The sequence below is a fragment of the Ornithodoros turicata genome, chromosome 1, assembly GCF_037126465.1.
Source record: "Ornithodoros turicata isolate Travis chromosome 1, ASM3712646v1, whole genome shotgun sequence".
NCBI lineage: Eukaryota > Metazoa > Arthropoda > Arachnida > Ixodida > Argasidae > Ornithodoros > Ornithodoros turicata.
The window spans coordinates 160,991,815-161,012,565 of NC_088201.1; the positions used below are offsets into that span (position 1 = coordinate 160,991,815).

At 46.3% G+C, this 20,751-nt stretch overlaps 1 protein-coding gene across 1 annotated transcript; it reads left to right on the forward strand.

The window, feature by feature from the left end:
• The first annotated feature begins 6,720 nt into the window (after positions 1–6,720).
• On the forward strand, positions 6,721–12,018 carry LOC135388414 (uncharacterized). Its single transcript, XM_064617974.1, has one exon. The coding sequence runs from the start codon at positions 6,721–6,723 to the stop codon at positions 12,016–12,018; it is 5,298 nt and encodes a 1,765-aa protein (XP_064474044.1).
• Positions 12,019–20,751: the final 8,733 nt, after the last annotated feature.

The following is a 20,751-nucleotide window of genomic DNA, read 5'->3' on the forward strand; positions in this document are numbered from 1 at the left end:
TCTTTTTCTTTGTTGTTGTTGTTGTTGTTGTTTGTTGTTGTTGTTGTTGTTCAATAACACGTTTTCTGGACAACCAATACATGAGGTGCTCCTGTCAGGGTACAGCAGCTCTCGCAGTTCACTGGAAAAATCCTGCTAGAAAGAAGCCTATCGGGACTCGCATGGTCTGTTTGTGCTACCGACGGCTGATATCGACCATTTTCAAATGACATCTTAAAATAATATTTAAAAAAGCTTACTCACAGCAGAATAGACCGTCAGATTGACATCAGGTGCATCTTTCAAAAGTGATACTGCAGGTATATTTAAGAACCTTCATAACATCATCAAAGTCCATGACTAATATGACGATGCACTTCTCAAGATTCGCTGCAATAAAAATTATAATGTGTTAATAAAGCAGAAAATGTAGTTACTGAAGTGGTGGTTTTCCCTCCCACCTCCACCACCACCGCCACCACCAATTTGTATGTGAAAGTCACACACAAATAATTGGTCCCGGGGGTAAGACATGCGACCACGCAACGTGCAAACACATGTTACATAAGATGAGCAATACCGCAGAGAGTGACAGTAGAGACATACTGCGCTCAAGCGGAACCCACTTATACACAACCCTATGCCGGGGCCATGATGGGCCTTCTCGCACCCCGAAAGATTTGCAGTTAGAGGCTCCTATCATGCACACCAAAAGCATAATGATAAGTACTTTCGGGGTCATTATGCTGGTACCAAAACGGTTGTGTGGCGATCGCAAGATACCACAAAAGCCTCGTTCTTTATCATCGTCTATGGTGAAACGACAGTTCACTAAATCACGGAACGGCGGCGCCTCGTCAGTTTTTCAAATATATTTCTCGATTCGCACGATATGTTTCTCTCACTAGAGGGGCTCCTTGTCCTACAGAGGTTATTGTCTGCAATTGAGCGCATTGTTGTGATATGACATGTGTAGGGAGCCAAAGTATCCTCTGTCTAATCAGAACATGAGTAACTAAACAAATGCACTGATTGACTGATTGATTCGTGGCTTTTGGCGAAAAAGTGACAAAAGCCAGAGATCGCCAAAAACAGTGGGCATGTGGAGAAATCAATATCAGAGTAAAATTAAATTTAATGCTATGATTTTTCAGGTCACGCAAACATCATCGACTCAAGATTACAAAATCCCTCTCCCTCTGCCGATGTCCTTTAAAGGGTACCACACAACTTAAACAAAGAAAGAAAAAGAACAGAAAAAGGCTCAAACCCCAACCCGGGCCCGGCTGGCCTGGTGTTAACCCGATCCATATTGACTAATGCCATAATGCTAGGTTCGCGTTCGGTGGGCGAACTGAACCTTACTACAGCTTGCACTAGCCTGATCAAAACCTAGGTGTTCTGGGATCCAGGAAATTCTGGTTTGGTTCAGGCAGGATAATGACAGATCCATCACGGAACCTACTGGAAGAGGCGCACCTCGGATTTCTCTTGATCAGGCTTGATTAAAACCAGATCCGGGCTGATCAAGTTTGACCCGCAGCTGTCATACGGGAAAGTAAAAATAAAATAATGAGATTAAGAACAAAACATTGTGAGTCCTGTAAAATGAAATACTAAGAAGTACAAATTTTACAACTTACCAGTGAAGCCAATGTCATGGAGGAAGTTAAAAACATTCTCGAACTGAACGAGTCGTCCATCACCCAGCAAGAGGGCTTGGTGAGGGGGTATGAAGTGCTCCTAAAACCTGCTAAAATAACACTGACGTTGACTTTGAAAAAGAGGACATGAGGTGAGGACATGGACAACAGAGGGCTGCTCACCACAGTGGGTGCACTTAGGAGGCTCCCCTCCTCGGAGTAAAAACCTGTGAGCCACATAAGTCGGCCTTATTCTCAGTCTGCATCGCAGGGTCTCCTGCATTTCGTTTTTTAAGAGGATACCCGTGCCATTCCATGTTCCTTTCGACAAGATGGAGCTTATTATTTTCCTGTGTACCGCAAAACTCCTGCCGCTCGGAGTTTATACAGTTTCGCAGGAGCCGAATCAGGTCCTGGGCAGGAATATCAAACGGTGTGATGTCGTTGTCCATTGCTTTGGCTGCGGCGCTGTCAGCACACTTGTTTCCCGGTATCCCGTCATGGCTTGCTAACCAGCAGAATATCAACCTGTATCTTGTTGGTGATTTGTGATGCAAGATACCGCGCCCTGTGGGCAAGGGAGTTGTTTGTTTTATGTGGCCTGCACATTGCCTGCATAGCCCCAAAAGAGTCTGTGTAGATGACTGATGAGACGATGTTGTGCTGCAAAATGTAATTCAGTGTGAGAATAATTCCGTAAACCTCAGCACTAAAAATGGACATGTACCAGTTCAAACGGATTGCCCTGGTGCATCTCAAAGTCACCATGGCACTCGATACACCTGTGTCGGTTTTGGATTCATCTGTATAGAAACCTGTGTGCTCTCCCAAACTTTATTTCAGATGTTCGAACTCCTGTTGCAATACGGCCGTGTTGGTATCATTTTTCTCGTATCTTGCTAAGGATCTGTTAGACCTTGGGGGTGGTGTCCATGGAGGTAAAAGTCTAGTAGATTCTGATACATGACAGTTGAAATCACAAAAATGGTACTGTTGAACTTGTTGTGAGATACGCATAGCAAGAGGAGGAACAACTGGAAACTTGTTCAAGAATAGCTGTTGAAAACGTGTGCCCCCAACACTCGAACGAGCAGCGTGTAGTGGGTAACTCCTTACCCTGAGTGCATAAAGTATATAAAGATAGGCTTGTCGTCTTTTCAAGGCCACTCATTGCTTTGAACATTTAAGCTTTCCTCTGGCGAGGTGCGGAAAGCACCAAGCACCAGCCGTAGTCCATGATGATGTACGGGGTTTACGCTTTTTAAAACAGAACGACGTGCTGACGCATAAACTATACACACGTAATGCAGTCTAGACCGAACCACAGCGGTACACACCGGGTGTAAAGCCTCTTGATCTGCTCCCCAACCTGTGAGATAAAACTTTTAACAGATTTAATGATTTGGTGCATTTTACTTTCATGTTATTGATGTGAGATTGGAACGTGAGCTTTTTGTCAAAAGTAAGCCCCAAAAGTTTGTGTTCCGATTGCACAATAAGAGGTTGACCATTTGTATTCAGAGATTGCTCCGGAAACAGCCCTCTTACCTGTAAAAAAGGCACGCACACCGTTTTATCTGGTGAAAACTTGAAACTATTCTCAACCTTGTCAGTCAATTGATTGCAAGCAGCAGCTGTCTCTCGCACATGGCAAGATTGGACGATGAACAGGATATTTGCACATCCTCCATATAGACCCATAGAAATATAGAAAATGTGACCGACGGTGGTAGTGATTGTGTCACAGAATTAATCTTAAGAATGAACACGGTAACACTCAGTAAAGGTCCCTCAGGAACACCATTTCCTGTATGAAAGGACGCAAGAAGGTAGTTCCCAGTCGCATTCTAAACATTCTTCCGCGAAGGAAATCTAGAATTTGAAAAGCGGACCACGTATTCAGCAAGACTGAAGGTCTCGTAAGATGCCGTACCGGCATGCCGAGTCATTCTGAAGGTCGAAGAATACAGACACGCAGTGCTGTCTTCGAACGAAGGCTTCATGGATGGTCGTTTCTAAGCGGACAAGATGATCAGAATTGACTTCCCGTATCCATTTAAGTTCTAGCTCGACTTCAAGTTGTCAACTCGGTCTAAAATGACTTCTGCTTGTCCATTTTCCATCTGTACTTGACTTTCCGGTAAAACTCGACTTCCGGTTATCCACTTCCCGTGTGTGCTTCACTCCCGGGTGTTCACTGACGGTCTAACCCCGGTTCACGACGAACCTCCGGTTGTCCACTATTCGTTCATACTTGACTTGGGGTTGTCCATTTCAGGTCTAATCGGACTTCTGGTTGTCTACTGCCTGTCTATAATTAACTCTCAGGTATCCACTTCTAGTCCAAGCTGACTTCCGCTTATCCAATTCAAGTCTAACCTGATTTCCTGTTGTCAAGTTCTGGCCTAACCTTCCTCCCGGTTGTCCACTTCCCGTCTATACTTGACCTGTGGTTGTACGTCTAAACCCGACTTCCGGGTGTTCAATGCTGCAAATCCAACTTCCAGTTATCCACTCTCGGTCTAACCTGGCCTGCAGTTGTGTACATCCCATCTATCTCGACTTCCGGTTGTCCACTTCCCGTTTATACTTGACTTCCAGTTATCCACTTCCGGTCCAACCTGACTTACGTTTGTGCGGCTCTGGCCTACACTTCACTTCTGTTTCGACACTTTCAATTACGACATGTAAGGCCGTTTAATTAATCTTTCATTGGAATCTATTACCCTGTAATTATCGACGGTAACCGGAGGATACTTGCGGTAACCTTGAATTCCATTTAATTTCTTTAATTACATTTACTTGCTTTAATTGCACTCAGTTTCCCTTCAATTGACGTCAATTACCTGTAAGTACATTTAGCTACCTCCGACAAGATGTGGTTGCTTTCTGTTATCTTTAATTTGGTTTAATGTTTCTCTATTTTACATTCATTTCCTATACTCAACTTACTTGCTTTAATTGCCTTTACTTACTCTTACCGCATACTCCACATTACCTCCGACTACTTCAATTTCAAATCAATTACCCCATTTACATTTACCCTCTTATTACCCTTTACTGTCCAGCTTCCTAGATGAGGCTTCACCATCTCATGCACGAGGACACACACATACATGTATACATACAACTTTTTCAATTTCTGACACTCCTAATGCTAACGCATTAAAAATTGGACACGTTCGGGTAATGAAGTCATCACCTCACTGTTCCAACGCGTGTACTTTTGATATGTGTTATTTTGATGTCGCACGTGAAGAAATTGTGGTGTACTACATAGCGGTGAAATATGGAAATGTGGTGTCACCAAAGACGATGAGGATCTTTGCAAAAAATTCACTTTAACAAAACGGGAAATACTCCTCCGCAATGCTGCGACGTTCTTCTACGGTGTTGCGTCGAACGTTTCACCCGTTATACTGACTATATCCCTCAGTTTTTGAAACTGTCATTTCCTGTACAGATTTACGGCATGGTATGTTATTTCTGATATCACCGTTGTGTTGTTGTTGTACTCACAGTTGTCACATTCTGATCTCGCCCTTTGCCAGAAATCTAATTAAGAGTACAGAATGAATTTTATGCAGTTAGTCATCTTGTAGTTGCATATCTTCAAAAGGATGTCAGCCTGGCCGTAGAACTCGACTGCAAAAAGAAAAAAACTTCTCTCATTGCTTTCAATAAAAAAAGCCCCAATAAAGAACATCCTGTCTATATTATATTAGTATTTTGAACGTTTACTGTAATTTACCAGATATGGCAAAAGATATACCGTTTTTTCCATCGCAAGAAAAAATGCGAATACGGTCCAGAAATGCAATACAGCAACACTACACCAGATATCTTGTAATTTTGTCCACTTGTGCACAGTACTATTGTACACGCAGGCTGAATTCCACGGTTAAAATGTTTACATTTATAGTCTGTACCCAATTTTCTGCTGGAGGATCAAAAACATTGGTTATCAGTTTTGCCACGTGCTGCACAGCATGGGCAACCTCTGTGGTCCCTCTGAGACTATCTCCGTAAGAACATCAATATTAGCTAAGTCATCTTAAAATTAAAATTGCCACTATGGTGCTGCATGTCACGTTTGCACAGGCGCTGTGGATGGGTGGATGAATAGTCGCTACAATATGTACGCACGGACCCTCACCACATACTCCACCGACCACAAACCACACCTCGCCATTCGCTGTGGATGGCCAACTCTTCAGCGAATGCGTCCGCATGCTTCTTCGCCGCTTACGTTGCAATGCTATCTTCAAGGCGCACATTGCAGCTACCTCTCATGGCGAATGCCACTCCCGCAACTGTACATTGCAATGAGCGGGGCACGAACGGCGTTCTCGTTGCACTGCGACAGCGGTATTCCGCTCGTTTGCCTGTGCTACGGGACGAGCAATCTCGATCTCGTTGGCCCGTAGACTGGTACACGGACCGGCTACGTCCATTGCGACGGTGGTATCCCTGCGATGATTTTAAAATTTCCAATTTTATTCCAATTCAACGTTGGGGTATCGCGATACGCCGATGCGTAGCAGATATACTCATCGCAGTTGGTGGAAAAAAAAAAAGGAAAGCAAGAAAAAACGGCGCGGCTCTTCACACGTTCCGGAAACAAAGAAAACAAGGTATGACAGAATAATATGCCACATTTGTCATTGCACATAGAAAGACGAGTTCTACGTGCGAAACATAGCATTGCGTCGTTTGAGGCGAGAGTTCTTATTGAAGTCTGGGTGCTCGAAGGTTGGGCTGTAATCTTTTTACTGTTGACGGGATACTCGCGAAATAGAGGAAGACGGTATTCAATTCAGTCTTTATTTTCCCTCTCGAGTGGAAGAGGAGGTTAAAGCCCGGATAGGCTTGACAAGGTGACAATCAGTGGGTACAGCAGCTGTTAAGGAAGTTGAAGCTACTGCGCACCTCGCTCGCGCACCTGATGGACAGGCACGTTATGGGCATGAGCTAGCATTCTCGTTTTCGCTTTCGGGCAGTAAAGTCTACTTGTTCCTGCTGTCTGTCGTCCTTGCCCTTCCTCAACATTAAACACTGGTGCCGAAACCCGGGAAGAGGACATTCCAAGGCCTGCAGGATGATGGAACCGCAGGAACAAGCCACGAAGTCCTTGCTTTTGTCCAAGAGGAAATCCCTTCGTCAGCGGTTGACAACCGTGCTCAACGAGGCCGAACGCCTGCTCGAGACGACCGATGTTCCCACTGACCATGCTGGCCGTTGCGAGCTACTGACCGAACGTATCAAGACGTTCGCTACTTCTCTGGACGAAGTTGACAGAAATCTGGAGACCTTGTTCACCGTTGAACAAGCTGATGCCGAATTTGACAGGGTATTGGAATATCAGGACCGCGTAGCCTCGATATCATGCTTATTAAGGAGGAGCCTTGTGCCTCAGCCCATCGCCCAGGCCTCGACGACCGCGGCGACAGTCCAGACCGGTGCTGCTGCGCCACAGGGAGGTACTGGTCATACAGCGTCGGGATCCATTCTGAGCTCTACTCGTCGTCCTAATTTGCCGAAGCTAGAGCTCATCAAGTTTGACGGCAATATGGAGAATTGGCAGGAGTTCTGGATCCGCTTTGAGTCCATCGTGCACTGTAATTCATCGTTGTCCAACAATGAAAAGATGTCCTATTTGTCGTCTGTCCTCAAGGGAGAAGCCGCAGCTTCCGTTAAAGGGCTTCAACTTACAGGCGACATGTATGACACTGCGGTCAAAATGCTACAGGATCGATTCGGCAATCCAGACTCGCTCATGCAGTTCCATCTGAAGCGACTGTTAGCCATTCAGGAGGTTCGTTCGACCCAAAACGTCTCCGAACTTAGACGTCTGCATGACACGGCGCGCGCGCATATCCGAAGTTTGGAAGCGTTGGGAACTGGATTGAGTTCGTATTCTTCGCTGTTGTACCCAGTATTACAACAGGCCCTTCCGGTCGACTTGGTCCTCAGCTTTCAGAGGAGACTTCACACTGAGGCCGCGGACGCAACTGGAACCGCAGACGATCGTCATGAAAAGGTTCTGGGCAAGTTACTAGACTTCATCAAAATGGAAGCTGAATGCAGGGAACACGTCGCAGCGGCAGAAGGGACACAAGATCCTCGACGTTTTACACAGAGTCGAGATGGCAAACACACTCGAAATTCACAGGACCGACTGCCCTCCGCTGCAGCACTCGGTGCTGAAGCCAGTAAGACATCTAAACCAACGAATACCAAGAAAACTGCAGACAACGCTTGCTTCTTTTGTGGGAAGGATCACGACGTCAGGAAGTGCCGTCTACATGCTGACCTGGCAGACCTGGAAGAGCGGCTTCGTCGAAGCCGCCGCTGCTTCCGTTGCGCAAAGGAGAATCACACTGCTAGAGTTTGTCGATCTGTGAAGGGCCTGAAGTGCGAACGATGCAGCGGGCGGCATTTGACGGTCCTATGTAGGCAAGGGAGTCAGAAAACTACGGATGGAACCGTCGTAGCAGCACATGGCAGTACATGGCAGCACTGTTCTCCATACCCGCAGGTCGTGCTCCTGCAGACGGGGTATGCCATACTTTGCACTACTGATGGCCGACGGAAGCCCATTCGTATTCTCATCGATGGCGGCAGCCAAAGGACATTTATTAAGAAGCCACTGTCGCGGAAAATGCAGCTGCCAATCGTGGGAAGGGAAGATCTTGCAATCAACACTGTCGGAAAAGCCGGGAAGCAGTCCTTGCATAGCAGGGTCAGTGTGACCCTCCGATCCCAGTACACGTCCCAGGAGGTGTCCTTTGAGGCTCTGGAAATACCAGAAATATGCATCAGTAACCTTCCGCATATAGACGTCAAGGCTCTCGATTGCCTCAGGAATACTGGAATCCAGTTAGCGGATGTGGCTGTGGCATCTGTTCCCTCAACCGAAATTAGCATTCTTTTGGGCGCAGACTTTTACGGGGCGGTTGTCACCGGCAAGCAAATGCGGCTTCAGGGTAACCTCATCGCCCTCGAAACAACCTTCGGATGGACTCTGCAAGGTCCTGCGGGAGATTATTCTTCGCCAGAGGTGAACACTTTCCACGTTGATGTTTCTAGCTTCTCCCAAGACGACTTAGATGAGAGGTTGCAGTCATTCTGGGACTTGGAGCACCTCGGGATTGCCGACGCCGCAGAATCACCAGGAATAGGTCCCGTTCTACAGAGATTCGAGGACAGCACTCTATTGGAGAACGGTCGCTACAGTGTTGGGCTGCCTTGGAAGGACAACCTTGTCTCTAGGCTCGGGACAAACAAGACAACAGCTGAAGTACGTCTAAGAAACGCCACCCGCACTCTGTTGAAAGACCAGGCTGTAATGAACGAATACGACCAAGTTATTCGCCAGTACCTCGAGAACGGTCACGCTGAACGCGTAGATGTCACAGCGTCAAAGGTTGGCCCGGAGTATTATCTCCCACATCATGCAGTGATCCGACGTGAAAGGGAGACTACTAAAGTACGCATCGTATTCGACGCCTCGTCAAAGGCACCTGGTTTTCTATCTTTGAATGACGTACTACACGCGGGTCCTAATCTCAATTCGGACATTCTCTCTTTGCTGTTGAGGTTCAGGATGCATCCCATCGCCCTTGTTTCTGACATAGAGAAGGCCTTTCTACAAATTGGCCTTCACAAGCAGGACACCGACGCATTGCGTTTCCTTTGGTATTCTACGACTCCGGTTACTGGGCAAACCCTCCCAGACATTGAAACTTGGCGAATGACTCGAGTACCCTTTGGTGCCAGGTCCAGCCCCTTTCTTCTTTCCGCCACTATTCGACATCACTTACGGCAGTCTGAAGGGGACTACCCTGAGACAGCGGCTCTTCTACAGGACCATTTCTACGTCGACGACTTGGTGGTCAGCGTGGAAACATCATCAGACGCAGAGATTCTGTACCAGGACACTTTGCGAATATTTGAGGCCGCAGGCATGAAAGTGAAGAAGTGGGTGACCAATGACGGGAGCCTATTACGCCAGATGTTCAACGACGGCAGCACAACCGTCGAGACGACTCAAGATCACACTAAGAAGGTGCTGGGACTTGTCTGGGACGTACACAATGACAAACTACGATGCCCTCTCGCAGCCATTTTGGACTTTGTTGCAAACGAGACGAATGACAAGAGACACATTTTACAGTCCGTATCAAGGATGTACGATCCTTTCGGCTTACTTGCGCCCTTCACCATTACTGGGAAGATTCTGCTGCAAAGAATTTGGGAGGCGGAGCTAGACTGGGATGATCCACTGCCAGAGGACATACAATCAGTGTGGAAGGAGTGGTGTGTGGGAGTGTCAGAACTGGAGCAACTCTCTCTCCCTCGATTCCTGGGATATTCGGGCACGGCCACGCCTAGGAAGATGCACGTATTTGCTGACGCTAGTCCCTACGCTTACGGCGCGGTAATCTACGTTGAAGCGTCATCGAGCGGCTCTTCTAGCATGGAGTTTCTCGTCAGCAAGAGCAGAGTGGCCCCCATCAAGCGCCAAACGCTGCCAAGGCTTGAACTTATGGCAGCCCTTCTTGCCGCACGGCTTTACCGATATGTCTGCACTGCTTTGAAGATTGTGCCCGACTGTGTGTTCTGGACGGATTCTCTCATAGCGTTGCATTGGATAAGAGGGCCAGTAACACGGTGGAAGACCTTCGTTGCGAACCGCGTCCAAGAAATTCAAAGCATCACTTCTACTGAATGTTGGCGACACTGTCCCGGTGAGGAGAATCCTGCTGACCTCCTCACTCGAGGTGTCAAGGGGCATCAGCTTCAGGGCAGCGTCTTGTGGTGGCACGGCCCTACGTGGTTGGCACGTGCGGAAAATTGGCCAAGTTCACTCATACCAGAACCCACTTGTCCTGATGGAAAGGACGAAGTGGTCCCTCAACGTGTTTCCTCGGTGGCGATTGCGGCGGCTCAAACCCTCATGTCGCCAGAGCGGTACAGTAGAGCGAACCGACTTTGTCGAGTAACGGCGTGGGTGCTGCGCTACGTACAGAACTCAAGGGGTCGGAAGCAGACTGGCCCGCTCACAACACAGGAGTTGAAAAATTCCGAGCAGTACTGGATCAGGATGACACAAGCAAAGTTCCTGGACAAGAAGTCCACGCATCTTCAGAATTTCCGTTGGTACAAAGATGACGACGGCATTCTCCGGCTTTACGGGCGTCTCCAGCATTCCGAACAACCAGCAGCGACTAAGCACCCAATCCTACTACCGCCTGCTTCGGAAGCCTGGTTCACCCGCCTCATGGTTCTTCGCGAACACGAAAGGATGGCCCACGCCGGGGTTCAGGAGACTCTACATCAGATACGGGAGGATTACTGGGTGATCAGAGGAAGGCAATCTGTCAAGTACGCCCTGCACCACTGCTACTTTTGCCGACGTCTCCGAACACATTCATGCACCGAGCAGGAGGCGCCCCTACCGAAGGATCGAGTTTCACAGCAACTTCCGTTTGACGTGGTCGGGGTAGACTTTGCAGGTCCACTGTATTACAAAACAGCGCACGGATATTCAAAGTCGTACGTGACACTCTTCACTTGCACAGCTACACGAGCCATTCATCTAGAGTTGGTAACGGACCAAGCCTTCGGCACCTTCCTCATGGCGTTTAAGCGATTTGTGGCTCGCAGGGGTATACCAAAGAAAATCTATTCCGACAACTTTCTAACATACAAGAAGGCTTCCCGAGAACTTCCTCCTATGATTTCCGCTCAATTTCAAGCAGTGAAAGAATATGCCACCCAAACACGGAGCACATGGGAGTTCATAGCAGAACAAGCACCATGGTGGGGAGGCTTTTGGGAGCGCATGGTGCGCTCCGTCAAAGAATCACTGCGCAGGTCGCTAGGTCGGTGCGAACTCGACTTCCAGGAGCTACAGACCGTGTTGACGGAGGTCGAAGCCATTGTGAATTCAAGACCTCTTACTTCGCTCACAGAAGACCCTAACGACACAGAAGCCCTTTCTCCTTCACACTTCCTGATCGGGAGACGGCTTACCGCCTTGCCCTCAATGCAGTTTCTCTATTCAGTTGACGTCAACGTCTCCCCCTCGCAGATTCAGCAGGCTAAAGAAGGTCTGCTAAACAATTACTTCAAGCTATGGTCGAAAGACTACCTTCTCCAACTGCGGTCAGCTAACCTCAGCAAGCATGTAACCTCGGCCAACGTTCGGCAGCACGATCTGGTCCTCATACCCGATCGACGACAGCCCAGGATGTTTTGGACCCTCGGACGGGTAGAGCAGCTGCACCTCGGTCGAGATGGGCTAGTTCGTTCCTGCACCCTACGGACATCAGGCGGCGCATACCTACGACGACCAGTTCAGCTGATCCATCGCTTGGAACTCGACGGATGACAAGTCATTGTGGGGGGAGTGTTAAGGAAGTTGAAGCTACTGCGCACCTCGCTCGCGCACCTGATGGACAGGCACGTTATGGGCATGAGCTAGCATTCTCGTTTTCGCTTTCGGGCAGTAAAGTCTACTTGTTCCTGCTGTCTGTCGTCCTTGCCCTTCCTCAACATTAAACAGCAGCATTTAAACCGACTATATATACACATACGTATACGTTAAAGATGATGACGTATGAGACGGCTGCGAAGTTCACTAAAAGTAAAATAATACGGCGTAGACTACTTATATACAGGTAAGTTAACAAAAACTAGTTTATTTAGTGGGTAATTTAACGCAAAGATTAGAATATACTATGAGACGTCTAAAAGAACGATCGATGTTCCGAAAGTGCATACCTCCACATACAAACCCTATATGAAGGGTGCAAAACTTATTCGCGTCCGGGGGCCGCATTGAGCCATGAAGGGACTACGGGAATCGCTGTCACGGCTTTGGTGTATCCTGTTTCTGATTTAAATGACAGACAACACAGAATGTAAAACGATATAAAACGCATACCTTTGGGTTCCTTAGCGTTGCTCACTCAGAGGATCGGAAAATCCTCTTTATTTCCTGTGTGCCTACATCGTCTGAAAGTGATTGAACAATTGCTGCGAACAACTCCAAAGTTGTGATGTTCATTTGTTATAGTTGTGAGCAGAAAAAACGCCTCCTCGCTGACGTATGTTGACACAGTCATCTCGCGAAATCAAGAATCGAAATATTATCTTCAGACGTATGTTGTATAGAAAATGGACCGCTACAACATCGCATCTTGAGAAACTTTTGTCCAACTTAAGAAGAAAACGAAGCCGCACCAACTTCAGCCAACTTGTTCTCATTGGTGGGTCGCACTGCAGGTCAATCAGTTCCATTTCTTAGTCAACTTATCAGGAACATATTACCAACTGCGGAAAATGACGAGCGAAAAAGCTCCCTTTGAAGCATTTGCACTATGAGGATCTTCGCTCCAATTTCCTTAGAAGATCACCAAGCCTGCGACTGAATTAGATCGATGCTTTTGGCATTGAAGGCACGATATTACAAATCGGCTATGTATGGTTTGGACGGAACTTTTGGTAGGAATGTACTAGCGCCAATAGCGCCACCTGTCTACAAACTAGGCAGCCAAGAGTTATTCGAGAGACACCGGGTATGTTCAAGCTGAGAGCGGCATTTCGGAAGTCACTTTTTCTCCCGATATTGACAACCAGAATACAACAATGTATTTGAAACGTTGACAATACAGAGTTGTACATATGTATTTTTTTTCAGGTAATAGCTGCGTTTCATAAAAACGAAATGTAACAAGAATATACTAAATCCCTGCAAAGTTTGCTCCCGATATGCCGTGCTTTCGTTGAATACGCCAATAGGTAGAGTTGACAACGGCAAGCTTCTCCGTGGCTTTCATTCTGATAAGTTGTCAGTCAAAACGAAACTTATTGTCTGCGTCGAACTTTGTGAGTACAATTTACAACCTCACGCGGCCAATTTTCATCCCAACCCATTTCAGCCCAACATCTTCACCCTGCTAAAAGCCTCGGACTCAGCATTTTGTCAGAGTGTGTCGTTTTTAAGGCATCAGCTACCCTGGTGTCTGGTGGTTTCACAATTCTGCGGGTTATACATTCAGCCTATGTCGACTCTGATGCCGCTTAATTCAGAAGCTGCTTCAAAATCATGATTTAGTTTTGAAATATTCTTTCACGACAATAGTTCATACTATTGCACATTGCTGGTTGAACATATCATATCACTCATGTCCCTCATATCACTAAAATTAACATTGGTGTTTCACTTTTCGAAACTCAAGCGTCGTCGTTACGGCATACCGCTGGGTGGCGGCAGAGGCGAAGCCTTAGTCCCTATGCGAGAGTTAGTATTCAGAATATGTTTGAAGCAGGGCGTCGAACCGAAACATTTTTTCGGTTTCTTTCGACTTCGGGTTCGGTTATAAAAGTTCTGTTCCGGTGCAGCTCCGGAGGTCATATATATATATAGGTTCTATTAACTGGTTCAGAGGCTGTAAACTGATTCGGAACCGGTTCGAGGTTCAAATATGCTGCAAAATTATAGGTAGCCACTAAGAATGAGGCAAGATCTCTTGGTTACGCTTTCTAGCGCATTTATTTCTGTTTTTCGACCAGCAGGACCCCCTCTCATCCTTTCCGCGAGCAACGTGCGGTCAATCTAGGTAGGCAGACCGCTCGAACCCCCGCATTACCCCCCCCCCCAACACACACACACCAACCCGAACCGGTAACCGAAGTTATTATATTGGTTCGGTTCGGCTAAGCTCCAAGGTGGCGCTGGTAATTACGGTTGAGTTCCAGATGTGTTGCAGCTAAAAATTTCGGTTAATTTCGGTTGTCGCTTCCGGTCCCGTTCGACGCTCTGGTTTGAATTATGTTCGAGATGCCACAGAAAGGCGGCCCCCGAGGTTGGCCTTCCTATTTTATGAGGCAAATACACATCCTTTCGAGGTTTCCTTCTTGGATCTTTATTGTATCTTTCCAAGAAGATTTCCTAGGAAAAATCATTCTCTTCGAAAAATATGGTGACACTCGCCAGGTTTAAAACATGCGCGTGATTATACCAATTTACTGCCATTGGTAATTAATGTTGTTGGTATACCATCTCCCCAACAGTTTGATTAACATCTTTGGGGATATGTTTATTATATAAAAAATAGGTTTGGGCCAAAGGGATCCCGTCTGGCTCGATACAATGTTTCACGGAATGATATCACCAGAACCAGTTAACTCTGGGTCGTCGTCATTGCGTACTGCGAGGGGAGGGGCAGTGACGAACATTTCTATTCTATGCGTCACACCAGCAAAGTTGGATAACTGGCACTGATGGTATGTAGCAGTCGCCAGAGTCGAATTTCGCGTTTGCGGTGATGGCCGCGGTAACACTTTGAGTCGACGAGGACTCGATAGGTCGTGTTCTCGTTACGGTCGAGTATCGAATGCACGAATCAACAGAGAAAAAAGCGCTGCACTGTTCATTAATGTCACTCCCTCCTGTCCTTCTCCATTCGGGGTCTTTGTTTGGAATGAGGTACGGATTCGCGGTATTCACTGTAAGAGGACTGGGGTCTCTTCTCTTCCTTGGTTGCGGGTTCACGAGCGCAGCGTCTCGGTTCTCGCGGATTTAAGGGGCCTAGTGCTCCCTATCACCTGTAGAGCTCGCCTGGCTGCGTCGTGGTTCCTGAGCAAATACTGGTATCACGGGACAGTTTGCCTTCCGCCTGGTCAGGTTTTCCTTGCAGCAACTCGTACGGCCTTTCGGTTCATCTGGGGCAACGGAGCTGAGTGGGTATCCCGTGCATGTATGTACCAGCCGAGAGAGGTTCGCCGGTTCCGCACGTAAAATTCAAGTGTCTTGCGCTGGGGATAAAGGCAATTTTCGACGGCCTTAGGGACCCTGGCCACCTCGCCCACGATCTCCTGCAATGCTGCTTAGGTCCAGACGTACGTCTGTTTCGCACGCTTGTCCAGAATAGACCGCTCTCTGAGTTTGCGGCCTCGCACTTGAGAGAGTACGTTTTGAACGTCTGTCGCCTACGCGCATCATTCCCGTCGGAGGATTCTATTGTCTGGTCCGTCAAGCAGTTTTATGCCGCTCTTCTGGAGCTCCTTCCGACAGCGAGCTCGGCTGTGCGTCGCCCGATCGCGTGGCTTCATATTACGGCCGGCTGGTTGAATGCGCGCCGTGCAAGCTTGCAGTGGCGTGTTGCGGTTGTTTGATACTTGGTCTCAGGTACATGTAATGCATATGCGTTCACCTGGGTTAACACACATGGCCACCACAGCCGACTTGACAGATTTTATAGTAGTAATGACTGCACTCTCATAGTTCACAACGCTCGACTGTGCTGAACACGATTAATTTATTAATTAGAGGCTAATTGGGACCCCCCACAATAATCAGCATACAACGAGCGAATCGAGACATGTCCATCTCATCCGACAGTCAGGGAGATAATTGAATAATGGCGCTTTGTTCATCAACTGGATCAAGGCACACACCTGTCCCCCTTGCGGTTACTCTCTGAACTAAATGAATCGCAAAATTATTAAGAATAGCACTACTCCCATTCAGGGCAGCACTATCGTCAAGAGAAGAATGTCCATTGTCAAAAAGAAAAACAGAACTACATGTAGAAGAAAAGCATGACAGAACAAGTCTGGGCATGTCATCGCATGTTTGTCAGACAAAAAGGGGGGAAAAAGCGAAAAGAAACACTTGAACAAAGCAGAAAACCAGCATCAAACTATTTCTAAACACACACACTCCACTTATTCTAAAACAGTGCTTATCAAAAATCCGTCCAGGACAATCGATACCATTTTTCTATTGCCACACTTTTTTCCAGTAATGGTCAATGCATTGCTACACACACCTGAAACACTGCGTGACGTCATCACATCCTGTCTGAAGACGACAGCGGCAAAGGCAAAGACTCCTATTATTTATTGAATCGCAAGATTATTTCCTTTGTCCTACTCTTAATGATATTCATTCTTACATTAAAATTCAACAAAAAAGCACCGCGCATATTATCGATTTTCACCCCAAAGGCTCACCATGGTCATTAGAATCACAACATCGGTCAACTACCACTGCTCTTTAAAATAATAAGTGAGACCACTCAACATCATCACCAGGCTTACGTAATACATGACCCTTTCTCTGCTCATACATTCGTTGTCTGAGGCTACACCAGTGAGCAAAAAGGCGCGAAACCCTGGGGGCAAAGTTCCATTCGCGCTCGACGGAGGACTAGACAGAACGCCGTTACGGGAACATGATTGTATTTCTACTATATAAATGATTATTGCATTGCAGTTTACAAACACTATCACAAAAACTACGCTCAACTATAATTTAGGAGCCTCATAATTATACTTTCTATGGAAACTATAATTGCCCTGTTAGTTGGATCGCTATTAATCAAGCGCTCCAATTTTTTTCTCTCTTCTCATTTCAGCCTTGTCATGCAATGAAGCAGTCTCACAACCAAAATAATTAATTTACACTGAGGGTGGCGTGTCCTGTGCTCAGATGTAAGCATTTCCTATAACAGCTGACTTCCTCAACACACCATGCTCCTCATAACACGTAACAAACAAAAACATACAAACCCTCTTCTCAGCTGTACCTGTGCGTACCTGTGCGTACCTGTAGCTGTTCTTCTGTGTAAAATCGGTAAAAAAGGAAAAGGGCAACATAAAATTGTGCTTGAATTGCTATGACTTCAAAAACCGAAGCATACGTTAATAAACTAAGGAAAAGACACCTGTTTCTGCTGTCAGATAATTCTTGCATAACGCTATATACACAGCCGCTTCGCCCTCCCGTAAAGAAAGCACAGGACAAGGGCACACAAATTCCTTTGAGCAATCAGCAAAAAAGCCTAAGACGGAGCGCTCAGGATTAATAGCAGAGTCACCGGACAACGCCACGCGGCTAACACAAGATAACAACAACAACAAGATACTAGCGGCTGGAAAAAATGCAACATTACTAAACAAGTGCAGACATGCCATGGTGACGTCACAAATCAAGAAAGAAACAGCACGCACACACAGACAGCAGCTCAGGAATGCACAAGGAGACGTGCTTTATAGGAACTTCTACTCCACACTCAGATACCAGCATTCGTGCACAAACACCTATAAATGCAAACAGCTTACTCCAACTACATATCGAGCAAAGTGAATACTGACACTCAACATATAACAAAAACAAACAAATTCAATTCTCATGAACTCTCCTGTGCCAAGCGGCATCCTTCCGCTCTACCTGGATGCTGACTGTTTCCCCTCATCTACATTCTGAGTAAAAGCAGTGAAAGGACAAAAGGACCGCGAAAAAGTAAACGCATTTGTGCTCCAATAGCTGTAACTGCAGGAAACCGTAGCGCACGCTAATAAACTGAGAAAAAGACACTCATTTCTGCCACCAGATAATTCTTGCATATACACAGCCGCACTGCCCTTGCGTAAAGAAAGCACAGGACAGTGATACACAAATTTCCTTCAGTGAGCTGGGAAAAGGCTTAACTCGAACAGCTCAGGAATAATCGGAGAATCACCGCTTGTTGCCACGAAACTCGACGGCTAGCACAACATGACACCAAGATACTAGCGGCGCGTAAAATTGCTACACTGCTAAACAATTCCAGACATGCCATGATGTCGTCACAAATCAGGAAAAAAAACACGCACGAACGCACACAGGACAACGCATTAAACACACGGAGCGCTCAGGAATAATCGTAGCGTTACCGCACATCGCTACGAAGCTCAACGGCTAACACAAGACGACAACAACAAGATATTAGCGAAGGGTAAAAATTGCAGCAAGAAAGGCACTACTGAACAAGTCTAGACATGCGACATCGAATGCGAAAACACTGGTGATCGGGGAAAAGGCCTAAGCCTGCGGCGGATCATCATATAGCATACACAAGTTCATTTTTCTATTTCGCGTAAACTAAACGCGCTCTGCTTGGAAAACGACGTACACATTTTCTTAGGGAGCAGAGAAATATAGGAATTTCTACTCCGTGCTCAGATACCAGCATTTCTGCTCAAAAATCTGCAAGATTAAGCACTGCTTACTTCATCAACATGTCGTACACCCATCAAAATCAAACAAACAAACAACCCGCTATTTCACGCAATAGTGCATAAATGTATCACTCGTGTCACACGAAAAGGCAGACACAAAGAACTTATCAAGTGGGGTCCCTGGTTCAGAAAAGCGCGCGCGCACACACTCACATTTTCACACTCACAAAAACACACTCACAACCACATTTTCTCTACCATGTACCATTTTCTCTAGGATGTATAGCGAACATGCATTCCTTTCTTTTTCTTTTTGGTTCGCGCCAGGCCGACTGGCGATATCCTGTTACATCCGGAACGAAGACCTATTGTTTTGCGTTCGCATACATGTCTGTGCCATCTTTTGACGATGGTAGGATAATTGTTGACCTGAGGAATAATATGGATTTATGTGGTTGTGAAAATAGACTTCGTGTTTGTGAGTGTGAAAATGTGCACCAGGGACCCCACTTGATAAGTTCTTTGTGTTTGCCTTTTCGTGTGATACGAGTGATACATTTATGCACTATTGCGTGAAATAGTGGTTTAAAAAATAAGGGTAGACGCATTTGCACTGATATCTGTAGGATAGGGCGAGCCTTTTTAATGGAATTGCCTTGCGAACCTGGTGAAGCCTTTGTTTTGGGCAGGTTATTTAGGAGTGCCCGGCGCCGGTCCTGTTGCGGTGCATTTGATACGCTTTCCTGAAGCAGTGTGGTTTGTTCTTGTATTGTGGTTCACGCCTTTATCAGTAGAAATAATAGTAAATAGGAGTGTTTGTTTGTTAGTATGTGTCTGTCACGTTCGTAGCGCTGTTCAAGCTTTGTTTTCTTTGCAAAAATTCAAACTTTATGGTATTAAGCTGTCCGAGAAGAAGTGACTATCCCTGCTTGCTTAAGATAAATTGTGTGTCCTTTTTCTGTGCTTTCTTCACGCAGGGACAATGCAATTGAGTATTTAGCATTATGCAATAATTATCTGATAGCAGAAATGGGTGTCTTTGTTACAGTTTATTAGCGTGTGCCTCGTTATTTTATTTTTTATTTTATAGCTATACGAGCAAAAGTGCGCGTAATTTTTCGCTGCTGTTTTCTTATTTTCTCTACTTTTACGCAGAAGAAAGCCTCCTGGTAAAAGCTGAATAGTGTTCTATCAGTGGAGGTGGGGTTGTTTGTTTGTTTGATTTTGATGGGTCTACGACATATTGATGACGTAAGCAGTGCTTAATCTTGAAGGTTTTTGTGCAGAAATGCTGGTATCTGAGCACGGAATAGAAATTCCTATATTTCTCTGCTCCCTAAGAACATGTGTACGTCGTTTTCTAAGCAGAGCGCGTTTAGTTTGCGCGAAATAGAAAAATGAACTCGTGTATGCTCTATGATGATCCGCCGCAGGCTTAGGCCTTTTCCCCGATCACCAGTGTTTTCGCATTCGATGTCGCATGTCTAGACTTGTTCAGTAGTGCCTTTCTTGCTGCAATTTTTACCCTTCGCTAATATCTTGTTGTTGTCGTCTTGTGTTAGCCGTTCAGCTTCGTAGCGACGTGCGGTAACGCTACGATTATTCCTGAGCGCTCCGTGTGTTTAGTGCGTTGTCCTGTGTGCGTTCGTATCTGCGTGCGTTTGTGTTTTTCCTGATTTGTGACGACATCATGGCATGTCTGGACTTGTTTAGCAGTATTGCAATTTTACCCGCCGCTAGTATCTTGTTGGTGTCATGTTGTGCTAGCCGTCGGGTTTCGTTGCAATAAGCGGTGATTCTCCGATCATTCCTGAGCGGTTCGACTTAAGCCTTTTCCCTGCTCACTTAAGGAAATTTGTGTATCCCTGTCCTGCGCATGCTTTACGCAAGGGCAGTGCGGCTGTGTATGTGGCATTATGCAATAATTATCTGGTGTCAGAAATGGGTGTCTTTTTCTCAGTTTATTAGCGTGCTATTATTCCAAGCGCTCCGCCTTAAGCTTTTTCGCAGCTTGCTGAAAGGAATTTGTGTGCCCTTGTCTTGTGCTTGCTTTACGCGACGGCGAAGCGACTGTGTATGCAGCGTTATGCAAAAATTATCTGATACCAGAAAT

Coding starts and splice junctions, on each gene's coding strand:
- LOC135388414 (XM_064617974.1), top strand. CDS start 6,721: ATGATGGAACCGCAGGAACAAGCCACGAAGTCCTTGCTTTTGTCCAAG.